Genomic DNA, 16,436 nt, shown 5'->3' with positions numbered 1-16,436 from the left:
ACCCATTATTATTATTATTATTATTAAACACAAAATTAAACTTATTATTATTATTATTATTATTATGAAAACAAAAAATTAATATTAATATTAATATTATAATGGGAATTAAAATTAAGACATAGATTAGAATTAAAATCAAAATTAAAGAAAAAGTTTTAAATTGAAATTGAAGTTAAAACTAAAAATAAAGTTTAAAATTGATGCAAATAATTGCTTATGAATCAATTAAACAGTGACATGTTATATTTTAAGCAACTATTTATGTTGTGATGGGCGATTATATCACGGATGATATGTTAAAAACTTATTGAGAAATTGATCATTAATACTTATATGTAGATGTCATATATAAATATTTTGGTCAATATGTTGATTTATATCGATGAAGGTATAACATCATATATTGTGCTATGAAATAGAACATAAGAAGATTTTATGGGTAAAAACTTCCATGAAATAACTCGACAAAGACAAGAATGTTGTCAAAAATTTCAATAGAATTTATCATTTTTTATTTTTTTTAATAATTATTTTTAATTTTAATAATACATAAATCATATATTTATGATTTCACAAGTCAACTGTAGTTCAACCACTGATCCGACCATCGAACTACAAATCTATCACTTTTCCGGTTCAATAATCGATCCGAATATAAATAACGGAAAAATAGCATATGATCTTTGATGAACTAGCATAACATGAAAATTCCATTTGAAGTAATATTTGACCAAACTTGTTACTTTTCTGCATCTAGCAAAGAAGAAAATTCAAGATGGATGAAAAACTCAATACAAAGACATCATTCCAAGTCAAAATACAAGTTCAACAAGGGAATTCAAAACAACTGCTTCAAGACAATAGCACATTGATTTCTCAAAGAACAAGATAAGATACTAGACTGAAATCTTAAAGGTCAAATTAATAGTCCCACTCCACATAAAACTTAATCAAGATTTTGGCATTGTTTTCTTATTTTCAAAGAAACAACTATGCATCTTCATGCTTTAAAATCAGATCTGCAAGTCCCTCCATGTTATATCTTGCTTGTCGCATACTTGGGACTAAAAGCTCACTCCACATGGACCTTTTAGAATGCAACTTAAGGCAGGCAATGACAAATCTTCCTTCTGGAACTGCTCCAAAGATCCAAAGTGGTAATCTGAAGATAAAATTTGCCACATGATAATCGACGGAATTTGATAGTTAAACCATCTAACTTTAAATTAAATTTAGAACATATTCAACCTATATTTTCTTTTAGGACCAAAACCATTAAAATATGCTACCATCCTCTAAATATTTGTAGTTGTTAAAATTTATATATGGTGGGTGGTGGTATGAGTTGATCCAATTAATTCACAATTCCTTAAGGTATTGCAGAAGCTGTTGATGCTAATATATCAAGTTTGGAAAATCAACACTAGTATCAATAAGATGTCACTCTATTGACCTGAACTTGGGCGGACAAAGCCAATCTGCAGTGCTGTCACTTTGAATATGCTTCGCCTTCTCTCTTCTAAAAGTCTCTGGCCCAGAATCACAAATTGAATCAACAAAAGATTCTGAACATATTAATCATTTGATAGTACAAGAAAGCTGGAATATTAAAGTCCTGATGTTGATGAAGACAATGTAAAGGAGAATAAGATGAGCATAAGCAAATCAGAATATGAAGATTTTAGTTTGAGTATCCACATTATTCAAAATATGTTACATAACAATAAATAGTCAGTCCAAGAATTCATGATTGTGTGGATAAAATTTCAAACATATTTGATTAGAAGTATTGGCAAGTGATGCTTCAAGTAATACATACCCATTGGTTTTTGGAAAAAATAAGTTATTGTTGCAGATACTGATTTTCATATGACCTGCAAACCGATGTATTACATGATCAAAATAGTTGCAATTTAGGGGTTAGAAAATTAAATCTCTATTTTAAAGCATTGTAAGGACATCAGCAGGTAAAATTATACCCCTCTGGACTCAAGTAAAAAATCTAAAATCAAAGGAAGAAGGCATTTTATGAACGATTCATTAAGAGAGCTGAAATGGTTAGATAGTTATCAAAAGCCTCAAGTAATGTTGAGAAACTCAGAGCTGAAAGCTTAGGATACTTGCGTTAGATTCAGCATATAATGCTTATGAAGTTATAAATCTTACAATACGTAGATGTGAAATTACAATTCTTATTGAATAAGTGTGCATAAAGAATATGTTACCTGTCGTCAATCTCCGTTTACTCCTCTTCATATCCTTGCTCGAGACTACTGGCTTTAAAAAAAAAAAACTCTATATCAGACAAACAGAGTGTCCTGCACACTTCAATCTCCAATAACAAGGCCAGCAAATAACTTTTGTAGATGTATGATTCTTGAATATAGTTGAACATAATTCAAAGATCTTAGAATAGTTACAAATATGTGTTCCACAGGGGAGAGTCATCAAATATTGTTTCACTGGGGAGATCATGGCCAAATGTCTTGTATTTAGAGAGAAAATCATAATTGAAAGCCTGCAATGAATATCAATAGATCAGCCCACAGAAAAGATTGAGGCTCATAAATATATATCAAGAAGACAAGTCTCTTCTTATACCTGGAAAGCTGCTTCCAGTCTTACAGGAAGTGTCCAATATTAACCTCAGAAATTTAAAAATTAAATAATTAGAAATTTTGAAGTACAACTTTGGCTCCTCAATGAATTGGTAACTGAACATTTTTGAAAGAAAATCATTTTGAGCATACAGCATGTACCTGTCTTAATATGAATTTAATCTAAATTATACTTTTGCGGACCCTTGAGCAGAGTGCCAAGATCTTATGTGCCTTTGGATGCAAAAGGTGGTAAAAAGGATTTAATTGGCCACACATTAGTGTTGATCCCTTCAACTGCCAAGTACCAAGAAAGTGTCTCTGGTACCTATTTCCAGACAAAGTCCCAACCCTTGGAAGTGACAACAAAAAATACAAAAGAAAAAAAAAATACAGGTCAAGAAATCATACACAGAGAGCTGCTTGGTGCACCAGCTTTATAAACATCAATTGATCATAGGCAGATGCGTGAAAGATTCAACATAGGCACCAACTGAGCAAGGGAAATTTAGAAGATTAGATATGAGGATATGTGGAAGCAAAACCAGAGTGATTAAGGATGTACAAATCAGAAAGAAAATAAAAATTGGTATTTAAGCATAACTTTTTTTTTTTTTCCTTAAGAAAATTTTTTACAGGACAGAGCAAGCACCTTCATTACAGAACTTGGTTGTCCACCACAATGTGTGGAATATGAGCTATATGATGCTGATCTTCCCTTTGTCAAAATTGGCACCAATGCTTCAGCAATGGACAGTTCCTGATTGTTAGAAAAGAGAGGGAGTTGTGCAGTCAGAGATCTGTAATTTTTTAAATAGAGGTGAGCAGTTAAGACCTGAGATTTGGTGAGAGGTAAGGGTGCAGGGCATCAAGCATTCCTTTGGGAATGATTCCAAGTCTTCCCATCCAAATGCTGAAATGTCAAGGAACCCTTGTGAAAAGCATCTAGATAAATTGAATTTCATTCAAATATATGATATAAAAACTTAGAAAAAGGGCATATCTAACCTCACTTGAATTATTCCTATAGCTGGATACATGATGAATCAGGACAATATGGAAATTCCAATGGAAGTAATATTTGACCTTGTATTGTTCATCTAGCGGCTTTGAAGTGAAACCCTAGAGCAAACTTGTAACCTTTCAGCATATAAAACAGAAGCAAATTCTATATGAATGAAGATTAAAATATCATTTACATGTAAATGAATATACACAAAATCAGTAAGTTCAAAATATATGATTCAACAAACACATTCCTCAAAGAACAAAATGGGAAATAAAACTACAACCTTCAAGGCTGACAAACCAATTGCTACAATATTTTTCATGGGAGTCTTACTCCATATAAAACTCCAGTGAATCCATCTTTGTCGTTCCTTTCTTCTTTGCACATACTTGGAAGTAAAACTCAAAGCACAAAACTCACAAAAATGAGTTGAAGTCTTCCAAGATAAAATAAAATCCTCAAATCTCACTTGCAACCAAAGGCCCATATATTGCATAGGGAGGCTTTGGCAAAGCTTCCTCCGGGAACTGCTCCAAAGATTCAAAATGCCACCATCTGAAAATAAAAATAGTCACATGTTACTCAGAAGAATTTGACAGTGAAATTCATGTGGGGTTATAGATAATTTTTAGACTTTTAAAAATTTTATTGCAAAACTATGAACTATAAACTGAGGAGAGAACAAAAGCTCAAATCATGCTCAAATCAATAGAATTTAGTTATTAAAATTCCTCTATGGAGGGAGGTGGTATGAGTAGATCCAATTAGTTCACAATTTCTTAGCACAAAGCCAATATAACAAATAGTGCTATGACACTATTTGATCATGCATCCTTCAAGTATTAATAAGATTCAACTCAACTGACCTGAACTTGGGAGGAACAAAACCATACTCTGCAGTGCTATGACATTGAATATGGTTTGCCTTCTCTCTTCTCCAAGTATCTGCTTCAGAATTACAAATTTAAAAAATGAAAATCAGAGCTCATATTATCATTTACTATTAGTTTACAATCATGTAAATGAGAATCAGATGAGCGTGACTAGGAGGTGAGGTGCCTAAACCGAACATCTGCAGATTAATTAAAGCTAAAAGAGATGAAAACAACATGTGCACCAAGGAAAATGTTGACATCCAGGTCACTCGGATGCCATATGAACATAGTGAATAAAATTCATCAAAAGATATAACCTCAGGCAGTAAGATTTTTGTTTTAGCTTCAGTAGAATTTAGTATTAGGTTTATCTTGTTTTGAAAATGATGGAACTCCACAAGGTGTCAGTTTATGGAAAGTACGAACCAAAAGAAACATAGTTGTTGCCTTTAGAGAAGAACTGAGATATTACAACAGATGCAGCCTCAGAGAACCTAAAAAATAATGCCTAAAGGATTATTAATTGGAATTATAGAGCATACCCCACTCTCAACAGAATCGAGCTTTCTGTAGTTTGGATGCAAAAAATCTCGGCTACTTCTAGAAAGAGAGTCTTTACTCTGAACTCAACAAAAAGTGGTCCCATTGGAAAAATCATTGCTAGACAGCTCCAGTTTTTTGAGAAAACTAGAACTAAAGGCCTGCCATGAGATTTCAGTGAATTAGCCAATGGAAATGAACTCAAGGTCCATGATATTATACAAGAAACACAAGTTACTAAATCAGACCTGCAGAGTTTCTTGGCTTTTAATCATCAATTTACTCTAGATGAAATCTAAAGCATTCGGCAAGGCGCTAATTAAGCAAAGGAGTCTGAAAAGATTCCTGATGAAGATATGTTGCATCAGTGGCAGAGTGAAGAATTATGGATAACCTGAAAGAAAACAAGAAATTATTATAATCATTAGAAAATTTAAAGCATATTTTTCCTATTCATACCCTCTATTTAGTTTAGAAATAAGAATATTATAACCTAATAGCTGGTGAAATTAAATTGGTATTTAACATGTCAGTTTTCCTGAGAAAATTACTTTGAGGACAGAATAAGTAACTGACTATAAATTGGTGTAATACCACCTTCATTACAAAACTTGGTCATCGATCACAATGTGTGGAATGTGAGCTATAAGATGCCAATCTTCCCCTGTCCAAAACTTGCACCGATCTTTCAGCAATGGACAGTCGCGGATTGTTAGAAAAGAAAGGGAGCTGGGTAGCCGCTCTTCTGTCAAAGATTGGAGCTTGGGGCCGTCACAGATCTGTAATTTTCGAAGAGAGGTGAGCAGTTGAAGCCCCATACCGTCCAGGGACATGAGATTTGGAAGACCTGAGATTGTGAGAGAGGTAAGAGAGGGCAGTCCTTGCAGACCCCACTCCACCTGGGATGTGAGTTTGTCGCAGTTTCTAATAAATAGTGAAGTTAGGTTGGAGGGAAGACCCTGTATTGGGAATATCAATTCCGGACAATCTTCTAACACTAATGATTGAAAGCATGCAGCGTTGTGCAGCAGCGACTTGAGATTCTCGCAATTGAAGATTGAATATCGTGAGATGTTGAGAGCTGGCAATTCAATAGACACAAGATTAGGGCACCTTCCGATGTTCAACGAAGCAAAAGTTGTAAGATCCCCGCCCGAAATTGAAATGGAGAGGGATTCAAGCCCCTCGAGACCCCAGATTTGAATCCTAGCCAACCTTGGGAACTTGCCGTGTGGGATATTGAATGAGAGAGAATTGCAAGTGCCACCTAAGATTTCCAAATGTTTAATGGAAGGGTGGTGACATTTGAAGAACTCAGGTAGGAGAAACTCTAGTTTCTTACACTCATAGATGGCCAATGATTTCAATTCAATGGGTAAACAAATTCTGCACAGGGGTCTGGAAAAAGAACAGTTTATGATGCTCAAATCTTCAAGACAAGCGTTGCTTTGCAACATTCCCTCCTCCAGTAGAGACTCCGCAGAGTCGGAATTTGTAATTGAGAGACTCCGCAATAGTGGTGGCAGTTCCTTCCACTGTGAGATGTCACAGCTGCGCGTCGTCAATACACGGATGGCTGGAACCCTTGGAAGTGGAGCCACAAGCTGCTCACATTCTTCAATCTCTAGTTTCGTCAATAAAGGCAGATGGTTTGGTAAGTCCCCAGTTAGCTTGGGACAATTCTTTATATAAAGCTCCTTGAGACGAGGGAATTCTCCACCTTGGCCTCCCAAACACAACCATTCCTTCCATACTGGCATATCCTGAAATGATAGAGCTTTTAAGGATACAAAGGAGGGCTCAGTCCCATAAAACTCAGCGCCCACTCTTTCTATCTCCCCCAACCCCAATATATATAAATGTTTAAGGGAGGGTAGCTGCCCAAGCGGTGGGAAGGTTGACACATTCTTACAATTCCAGAGACGTAGCGACACCATATTCAGAATTGAAGGACCTCCTAACCAGTCTGGAAATTTTGAACCACCATATCTATGAATAGTGAGTCTCCTTAAATTTGAATGAGGTTGTAAGTTGTTGAGGACTATGTATGCTCCATTTTGTTCAACATCACTATCACGATTCCATTCCAGCTCTAACTCATCCAAACGCTGCTTGCCTACCAAATTGGCCTCTGAGGCATCCTTAGCATCAACCACATTCTGCAGCTCTTGAATGACAAGACTCCCACCAATGTGGGAAAGCTCCCTCAACTCTCCAACCCTCGTCCCGCTTTGCTTGCCTACTCTATAGTTACTCAATTTTTCTAAAATTTTTAATTGACCCATTTGACTTGGCATCTCTTTCACTCTGCTATGCCTGATATCAAGATGACGTAAGCTAATCATTTTGCACATCATTTCAGGCAATCCAACAAGACGCTCACAATAATATAATATCAATGTCTGTAAATTATACAAATTACAAACAGATTCAGGTAATCTTTTGATGGGTGTGTAGGTAAGGTCCAAATAGCGTAAATGTGTTAAATTACCAATTGAATCCGGCAAATCCGTTATCTCATAATAACACAACGATAACACTCGTAAATATTGACCTTTCAATAATAAATCATTCCAAACTCTATTACTCAAGTAAAACACTCCACCATACCTTCCACTCTTAACTGGATTTCTTGACTTTGAAACCTTGTCAAACCGATGCCGAGTCCTCAAATCCAATGGCAAGAAGGTCCGAAGACAATGAACTTCACTAAGGGTGTCAAATCTCTCAAAGGAGTCATATCCGCCTCTAAAATTTGATAAGTGACGAAGCTTTTCAGGAATTTCATTTATCTTATCATCATTCAAATGAACACAAACTTTTCCAGAAACAAATCGAGCCAAGTCGCTAATGAGATCATGCATTACAAAATATGATTTGTGGCTACCAAACTTTTGAAAAAATGACCTTGATAATAGGTCATAAAAGTACCCATCACCTACCTCTTCCATTGTTTTCTTACCTTTTTTTGATTGTTGCAAAAACCCTTCTGCCATCCACAGTAAAATCAAGTTTTCCTTGTCAAATTGGTAGTCTTGAGGAAAAATAGAACAATATGCAAAACATCGTTTTAGATGTGAAGGAAGATAATAGTAGCTCAAGAATAAGGCAGGAAGAATCGCATTATTTGGTAAATCCCACATTTCACTGTTCAATACATTTTCCCATTCTTTTACTCGAACCTCTGAATATAAGGCACCTCCAAGGGTTTTTGCAGCTAAAGGCAATCCATCACACTTTTTTACAATCTCCTTGCCAATTTCTTCTAGCTTTGGATGTGAACTAGAATCTCCATTTTCAAATGCATGTTTTGCAAATAGGGACCAACAATCTTCAAAGGATAACTGTCCTAAAGGATGAATAGGAGCTGAATGCATGACTGCAGCAACCTTCTTGATTCGTGTGGTTACAATAATCTTACTTCCATTTAGACCAACACTGAATGGAGTTCGCAGCAAATCCCAAATATTATAGTCTTCATTCCAAACATCGTCAAGGACAAGTAAGAATTTCTTCCTGCTAAGTCTCTCCTTCAATTTAAGTTGAAGCAGATTCAAATCATCGTCATCAGGCGATTTTCCAGAAGTCCCAGAATCGAATGCCATAAGAATGGTTTTCGTTATCCTGACAAGATCAAATTCATCTGAAACACAAACCCATGCTTTAAGATCAAAATATTCCACCACTCTCCTATCATTATAGACCAGCTGGGTAAGGGTGGTCTTTCCAATACCGCCCATACCCACCAAGGCGATCACACCTATCTTATTCCCACTTGCGTTATGGAACAACAAAGACTCAACTATCTTCTCTTTATCAGCATCCCTACCGTACACCCCAGACTCATCTACCAAGGAAGTCGTCGGCCATCTTTTTGACAAATTTTCTCCAACGCCTTCTTTCAACCCGAGAACATCTTTTTTTTGTGCAAGATATTCTAGTGTGTCAGTGATCCCCTCTACCCTGGACTCGATCCCCTCACCAAAGATGATGTTCCGTACCTGAGATTGAGAATCAGACTCCATCTTGCATCGTAAAGCTTCAGTGGTGATATCATCCACCAGGTCCTCCGCATCATACACAGCATCTTTCAGCTCATCCATCCAATCTTTGACATCTGAATTCGTGATTTGCTTGGCCTCGGCGTCATTCAGCACTGCCTTAACTGCCAGCAATTTCATCTTCAACTCCCTTCGGAGCGTAGCACTGAGTTTCTGTCCTCGGAGGAAGGTGCGGACCTCGGGAGAATCCATCCGATTAAGTAGAACTTTGAGAGAAGCCGAGAGAAGTGCTCCTCCTCCTGCTACAGCCCCGGCCATGTCTGTTGGTCTGCAAGGGAAGTGAATAGTGGATCAGAGAAGAATGAAAGAAAGCAGATGCAAAGCAATGAGCAAGCGCCTGATCCTTGGATAGAAGAAAGAGGAAGGTGAAGACGGTGGCCTATCAACTAAAGCCAGATGTACAGATTAATTCACATGGAGTGCAATTTGATCCCTCCCTTGTGAATAAATAAGAAAATATACACGAAGCTGAGGACCATGCTTGAAACATAATATAAGATAAAAAAAGTATATTATACCTTATATGGTGTTTGATTAATAATAAGATATGATAATTTATCTCATCACTTATCATGTCCTATATTTAATTAATTATAGGAGAGAATAAGTGATGAGATGTGAAATTTGTTCAAATTTTATTTTTATATTAATTTTGAATTCAATTTTATTAATAAATTTTAAATCTTGATTATATGTGTTTTTTTTTACTCATTCGTCCTTTAATTCTTAATTTTTATTATTTTATAAATTATTTTATTTATTATTATTATTTTTCTCTCTACTCTCTTCTTTTTCTTCCTCCACCTACCCTTACCTGCCCCTCATACCTCATACCTTCAACGTCAAAGCTCTCCATCTCCCCTCTTTATCATTTTTTATTTTCTTTTTCCTTTTTTATTTCTTTTCCCCCCGATTCCAAGGTGGACGGTCGGCCCCCAATTCCATTCATTTTCTTCTTCCCCATTTTTCTTATTTTCTTTCTCTAGCCCTTTCTCTCCCTATAAACTCCCACATGGGCCTGCATTTTTTTGCTCCATTTTTTTTCTCCTCTATCTTCCCTTACTCCCACATGGCCCAAGCCCCCATTGTTTTTCAGTGTATTTTTTCACTCCCTCCAATTCCTAGCAGTCGGCCGATCTACCCATCTCCTCAGCTCCTTTCTTTCATTTTTTTTTTTATTTTTTATTTTTTTTTTCCATTTGCTAACTCCCACACACGCCGGCCCTATACTTTTTTTTTGCTTCTCCATTTTTTTCTCCATCTTCTTCTTCCACACACTGCCACACGCCCCCCTCATTTTTTCCTTCTATTTCTTTTTCTTTTTCATTTCTCTTTATTTACCATGAAACCCATCTCCATATTCACGGCCGATTAGTCATCGCCAGCAAGCTGCCACCAGCAACGTCATTTCCGGCAATTGGGATCACCTCCCCTTCCACCCATTTTTTCCTACATTTGGTTATTATTATTATTATTATTATTATTATTATTTATTTGCGATGGTTTGTGATTTTAGGTTTAATTTATTTTGTTATTTATTTGTTAAATTGAGTTTGGTTTTGATTGTGATTTGGGCTGATGATTTTTGTGTTTTGGGCTTGTATATTTATTGGATATTAAATTGGGCTTAATTTTAGTTGTGAATTTGAATTTGCTTATTAAATTAGGTTTGAATTATGAGATATTAAATTTAGGTCTAATTAAATTTATTTTAATTTATTGTATTTGGACTAGATGCTTGTATTTTAGTAATTAATTAAAAAAATTTGCACTATAGCTATTGGCATGAGGATATTTTTGTTGGGTTATATTTGTTAATTTTGGCCTATTTTTAATTGGTGAAATTTATGAGACTAATTTGAAATTTGAATTTGAATATTTGTTTGGAATTTTGTATATTTCTAAATATTTACATTTGGACTATTTTTGTTTTTGCATTAGCCTATATTGCAATTTTGTTGACTGAGTGCCGATTTATGACACATGGAGCACGGAACTTCATGAAAGAAAATTGATAATCAAAAAGTTGTATGAAGAGATTGAGCTTGTTATAAATTTATTTTGGTACATATTTAATTTCTCACTTTTATTTGGTTTTATTTTTATTAGTTCTTATAAATTTTTATTTGTAATATATTTATTGAGTGTGTATAGAATTGAATATCCAACAAATTAAAAATATATTTATTGAGTGTGTATAAAATTGAACATCCAACAAATTAAAAATTTTGTTTAAATAAGAGGAAGAATTTAGTAAATATGTTTTAATAAAATAATAATTTTAAAATACTCTTCTTAATAAAAGAAAGTTTTTTTCATTATTAATAAAAATTCAAAAAAAATGTTTTTAGAAAAATCCAAAAAAAAATGTTTTTAATAGAATTTGAAAAATTGTTTTTAATAATGATTGTCCAAAAATTTCTTTGTTTAATAAAAATTATTCAAAAATTGTTTTGTAAATAAAGTTGTCCCAAAAATTAATTTTTAATAAAATTGTCCAAAAAATATTTTTTTTAAATGAATTCTTTTTCTTTAATTAAAATGAAATTAAAAGTATTTTTAAGAAATAAAAGATTTATTTAGTGTTTATTTATTTATGTTTAATTAAATTTTTTTTTACAAATAAAGTTATGTCTTTTAAGTAATTTGTATAAATCACTTTTCTTAAATGAAAATAAATTGAAATACTTTTGTAAATATAATTATAAAAATTCATTATTTTCTAGTAAAAGTAAATAAAAATATTTTTTGCGCCCAAATTAAAATTTTGTAATAAATTCTTTGGATATAATAAATGTAAATAACTTTTTTGAAAATTGAAAATTGAAAAAATAAATTTATTCTTTTTTGTAAATAAATAAATTGAAATCATTAATTCAAAATCATTTTTAATAAAATCCTTTGAAATTTCTTGAAAACTAGTTTTTTTAATATCCTTTTTTAGTTTAATAAATTATTTTGCATAATTCTCTTATTATTTATTTTGTATATTTTTGTAATTACATTTCATCATTATTTTTGTATATATTGATTTTCACTATTTGCTTGATTATTTTTCTTGACATCCATAATTAATTAATTGATTGCCACAATACCCTTAATTTGTTTAGTAGAAACCGTGCGTATACGGGCTTAAAGGGGTGCTACAACTCACCACCGTACTTTTCCAATAAGTAATTTGACCCTATAACCAAACTTGATTTTTTAGACATCTATTTTTCCTTCAGAAGTTAGACTTAGGGTTTTTATTTCTTATTTTGTGTTTCCTTTAAAAAAAATAAAACAAAAATAAGTGATGATTCCAAGTCTTTTTCAAAAAAATCAATTTTTCACAAATAAATAAAAACAAGATTGACCATCAAGTAGGAACGCTGCACACATGCACTACCTCGACATCTCAGGGGGTTTCCTATGGTGAAACCTCTCAAACTCTCAACGTTCAATGGTCAACTAGAGTGCACAGTGAACAGTGTGGGTGCATCCGATAACCCTAAGAAGCTAAACGAGAAAGGAAACATACTAGCTACACAAATATCCATGAAACCTAGCTCCGGGCTATATAGGTCTTCAATGATCGGACACCAATCGACATCAAAGTGTCGCTCTCCTCCAAAATGCTCCCGTGCATCGATATAGCCCGTCGCTAGACCTTACTCCTAATCTCTAGCTCGGTCAGAGTATAAGCACGCACAAGGTCTCACACTTGCAAAAGCGAGAACCAGAATGAAGGAAATGACCGAAACTAGAGAGTGGGAGACAAGGGGATAGATGTGCGACCCACACAGACAAGCGGCACGCAATCATGCAGAGAGAGGGCAGTCATGCATCATACAGTCAAGCAGAGTACAAGATATATCACTCATGTCCACACAAAAAGCTACAACTATCAGGATGAATAGTGATACGAACATCATGCTCAAAAGACGATCAAGATAATGTGCAAGCTAGAGAAACAACACATCAAGTCAAATGATATACACCAGTGAATCCATGCATGTGAGGTGAACAGAACAATCATGGCAAAATCAGAATGACTATGCTAAGCAAGGCAAGATGATCAATCAATATAATCAGCATGTCAACGTCTCAAACAAATATAGCGATGAAGCACAGAAAAAATCCCCACAATCGGAATCCTCAATCAAGATAAACAAGCATCATAATCAACATGTCAATGTCCCAAGTAAAAACAAACACCCAAGCATGCATCCAATGATATCGGGAACTCTCAATGTGCAATCAAGAAATAGGTACCCACTGATCGACCTATCAATTACCACGTTTGCTTCATCCTAAGTTCAAGCTTGACCCTCTAAAAGATCCTCAGTGGAGTCGCCATTTTGTGGACCCCGCATTTCGGCTCATGCGTTTCCCACTCGATGGCGAGCTCGATTTTTATTTGAAAAATTATGATTTTTATTTATTAAGAAAATGACTTGGAGTCGCCACTTATTTTTATTTTATTTTTAAAGGGTAAACAAAATAAGAAAGAAAAACCCTAAGTGTGACTCCTTATTTGGAAAAGGTGGTCTACGAAAAACCAGATCGAGTTCAGGGGTCAGGTTACTTATCAGGAAGGTACGGTATGAATCGTAGCACCCCTCTAAGTCCCTGAAATCGGGTCTCTACTAATATAATGAAGCTGACACGACAATCAATGAGAAAGCCAATGAATACTCACCTTAATCATGCACGACGTGGGAAGCAGAGCATGTATAAAGAACGAACAAAATATGAGTGGATGCGTACCTGGTCCTCCAGTCACGAATGCGCTATCATGAAACAGGATTAGTGAATGACGAATAGATAAAATTATGCGCATGTCAAGGAACATAATAAATCAAACAAACGTGGTAAATAAATTAATTAATCAATCAATCAGTCAGTCATGAAATCACATATGTGGGGGCCCCACATATGTGATTTATGATTGATTGATTGATTGATTGTTCCGATTGTCATGCGTGATTGATTTGTTCTGCTTTGTGATACTCGTATATTCATCCTATATTGGTTCACTAACCCCCTTCTTGATAGCGCATATTGGTTCGCCACCCAGGTACGTAGTTTCTCGCATCATGGTCACTCTTTATGCTTGTTTTGTTCCTCATACGTGCATGATCGATTTGAGTATTCATTGATTTTCTTATTGATTACCATGTCAGCTTCATTTTATTAGTAGAGACCCGACTTTAGAGACTTAGAGGGGTGTTACGGTCTTTACCGTACCTTCCCGATAAGTAACCTGACCCTCGAGCCCGATCCGGTTTTTCATAGACCACCTTTTCCAAAACAAGGAGTTACACTTAGAGTTTTCTTTCTTATTTTGTTTATCCTTTTAAAAATAAAACAAAAATAAGTGACGACTCCAAGTCATTTTCTAATAATCAATATAAATCAATTTTTCAAATTAAAATCGAGCTCGCCATCGAGTGTGAAACGCATGAACCGAAATGCGGGGTCCACAGCTGCGAAAATGCAGGGTCCACAATCATCCATTTTCTTTTTTCATCTCTTTTACATAAAATATTTTAATCTCATAATAAAATATAAGATATATATGTCCCATGTATCAAAAATTTATTTTTTATTTTTTAATATATTTATTTTGTAAAATAAGTTTTTATTATAAATTAAATTTATGATTAAAAAATAAAAACTAAAAAAATATTTTATAAAATAATATTAATATATAATATATAAATTATTTTTATATATTAAATAACATAATAATAAAATATTTATAAAATTTAAATATTTTAATCATAAATATTGTTAAACATAAATAGAAAATATTTGAATGTGATATAATTTTTATTTTAATTGAAAATAATTTATATTTTATATTATTTTATTAAATATTAATATAATATAATATAACATATCCATTAGATATGCTACTTTAAAATATCATATTCATAATATATGAATATCTAAAAATATCATATTTTTCTACAATATAAATATCTTATTTAATGGGATATGATTCATATCCTATCATATCCAATCCTACCAATCAAACTTAACTTATACATATTTCACTTCTTAGGACCGCAATCTACATGGTAATTAGTAAACTCAACAACATGATTTTGGACTAATAATAAAATGGGACAATTGTGTTTTGAACCTAGTTGAGCCAAAAAATTAAGTTTTGATCCATATAAGTTCACTATTTAAGTCCAAAACTTAGGGGAAGTATAAAAATTGAGAAGAAAAATATGGAATTTTTAAAATTCCAAAAATGACATTTATTAACTATGAAAAAAAAAGTAAAAAAAAATATTAATTTAAAATTTTATTCATTTTGTAAACCTCAATAAAATTTAATTTAATTTAGTGATTTGGAAAAAAATATACCATTTTCCAAAAAAAATAAAAATAAATTATTATTATTATTATTATTATTATTATTATTATTTAAAAATCAAACATCTTGGAAAATATATATTTTTAAAATTATGTATGTAAAAAATAACTAAAAATATGTCAAAATTATTTTTTTTAATGATATATTTTTAGAATATTTTTTTAAAAAAAAATAGTTTTCTAAAAATAATAAATTTTCAGAATAATTATTAAAAAATTAAAATAAAAAAGTTTATCAAACATTGTGGTAGAAAATATTCAAAATAATTTTGAAGGGTATATTGGTCTTTTCATATTTTATATCGTTCCCATCAATTATGTAATTTTTATAGGTCAAATCTTGATTTTTGAGCTTAATTGGATCTAAAACACAATTATCCCTAATAAAATTATTGATTTTCCATTTTTTGGATGCCCTTCAATCACTACCTTTGAATAGTCTATAATATTGACAAAATCACCCTTGTCAGTTGTAAAATGTTGAAAAGAGACCTTGAATATTGTCCACTACAAAAAATGATAGTGATAGAAGGGAATGTGGGACCCTTTGGAAGAAGAAAAGAATGTTGAAAATGGTTGTCTGTCGGTTCATATATCCAAGTTGCAAGAATTAGTGGAAGAATTATTGGCCAAGAAGATACAATGTTCCTGTTGAGGTTGGCTTACCCACTCTTAGGAAAAAAACAAGAGTATCTCATTGTGCGATTAAAAAACACTTTTTTATTTTCAAAATTCAAAAATTGTTTTTAAAATTTCATAACAATGACCATTGTTTTTTATTTTTTATTTTTAAAAATAAAGTGAAATAGAAACATGTTTTAAAGAATTTCCATTAGTTTTTAAAAATAAAATAAAAGGATAAATAAAATTTAAAGAAATATTTAAAAAGTAATTTAAAATTCAAAATCCAATTTAATTAGTACTAGAAAGTCGGAGAACTCGATAATATTAAAAAGTTATTGATTACAATTTATTTAAAAAA

The 16,436-nt window shown here is 32.9% G+C and overlaps 1 protein-coding gene across 17 annotated transcripts; it reads right to left on the bottom strand.

Annotated features, from left to right (window-relative positions):
- Positions 1–772: 772 nt before the first annotated feature.
- On the bottom strand, positions 773–9,527 carry LOC100244577 (putative disease resistance RPP13-like protein 1). Of its 17 annotated transcripts, XM_059741102.1 has the most exons (14): positions 5,622–9,526; positions 5,273–5,418; positions 5,027–5,185; positions 4,476–4,554; positions 3,893–4,164; positions 3,609–3,722; positions 3,436–3,513; positions 3,253–3,360; positions 3,012–3,093; positions 2,424–2,521; positions 2,229–2,280; positions 1,823–1,877; positions 1,457–1,532; positions 773–1,165 (listed from the first exon to the last, which is right to left on the bottom strand). In XM_059741102.1, exon 1 carries the CDS (start codon positions 9,341–9,343, stop codon positions 5,627–5,629), a length of 3,717 nt encoding a protein of 1,238 aa, XP_059597085.1. In that variant the 5' UTR covers positions 9,344–9,526; the 3' UTR covers positions 773–1,165; positions 1,457–1,532; positions 1,823–1,877; positions 2,229–2,280; positions 2,424–2,521; positions 3,012–3,093; positions 3,253–3,360; positions 3,436–3,513; positions 3,609–3,722; positions 3,893–4,164; positions 4,476–4,554; positions 5,027–5,185; positions 5,273–5,418; positions 5,622–5,626. The 17 variants fall into 17 exon arrangements, with proteins under 17 accessions (XP_059597085.1, XP_059597095.1, XP_059597088.1 ...); XM_059741112.1 differs by having other exon boundaries at positions 2,605–3,093; positions 3,253–3,722; positions 5,622–8,648; positions 9,026–9,527; XM_059741105.1 differs by adding an exon at positions 2,605–2,648 and having other exon boundaries at positions 2,763–3,093; positions 3,253–3,722.
- Between the last annotated feature and the right edge of the window lie 6,909 nt (positions 9,528–16,436).

The sequence above is a fragment of the Vitis vinifera genome, chromosome 12, assembly GCF_030704535.1.
Source record: "Vitis vinifera cultivar Pinot Noir 40024 chromosome 12, ASM3070453v1".
NCBI classification, from domain to species: domain Eukaryota; kingdom Viridiplantae; phylum Streptophyta; class Magnoliopsida; order Vitales; family Vitaceae; genus Vitis; species Vitis vinifera.
Note: the sequence above shows the minus strand (reverse complement) of the source record. Positions and strands in the feature narration are given on the sequence as shown.

What these genes read in the sequence shown, in the direction of transcription:
- LOC100244577 (XM_059741103.1), bottom strand. Translation starts at nt 9,343, where the DNA reads ATGGCCGGGGCTGTAGCAGGAGGAGGAGCACTTCTCTCGGCTTCTCTC.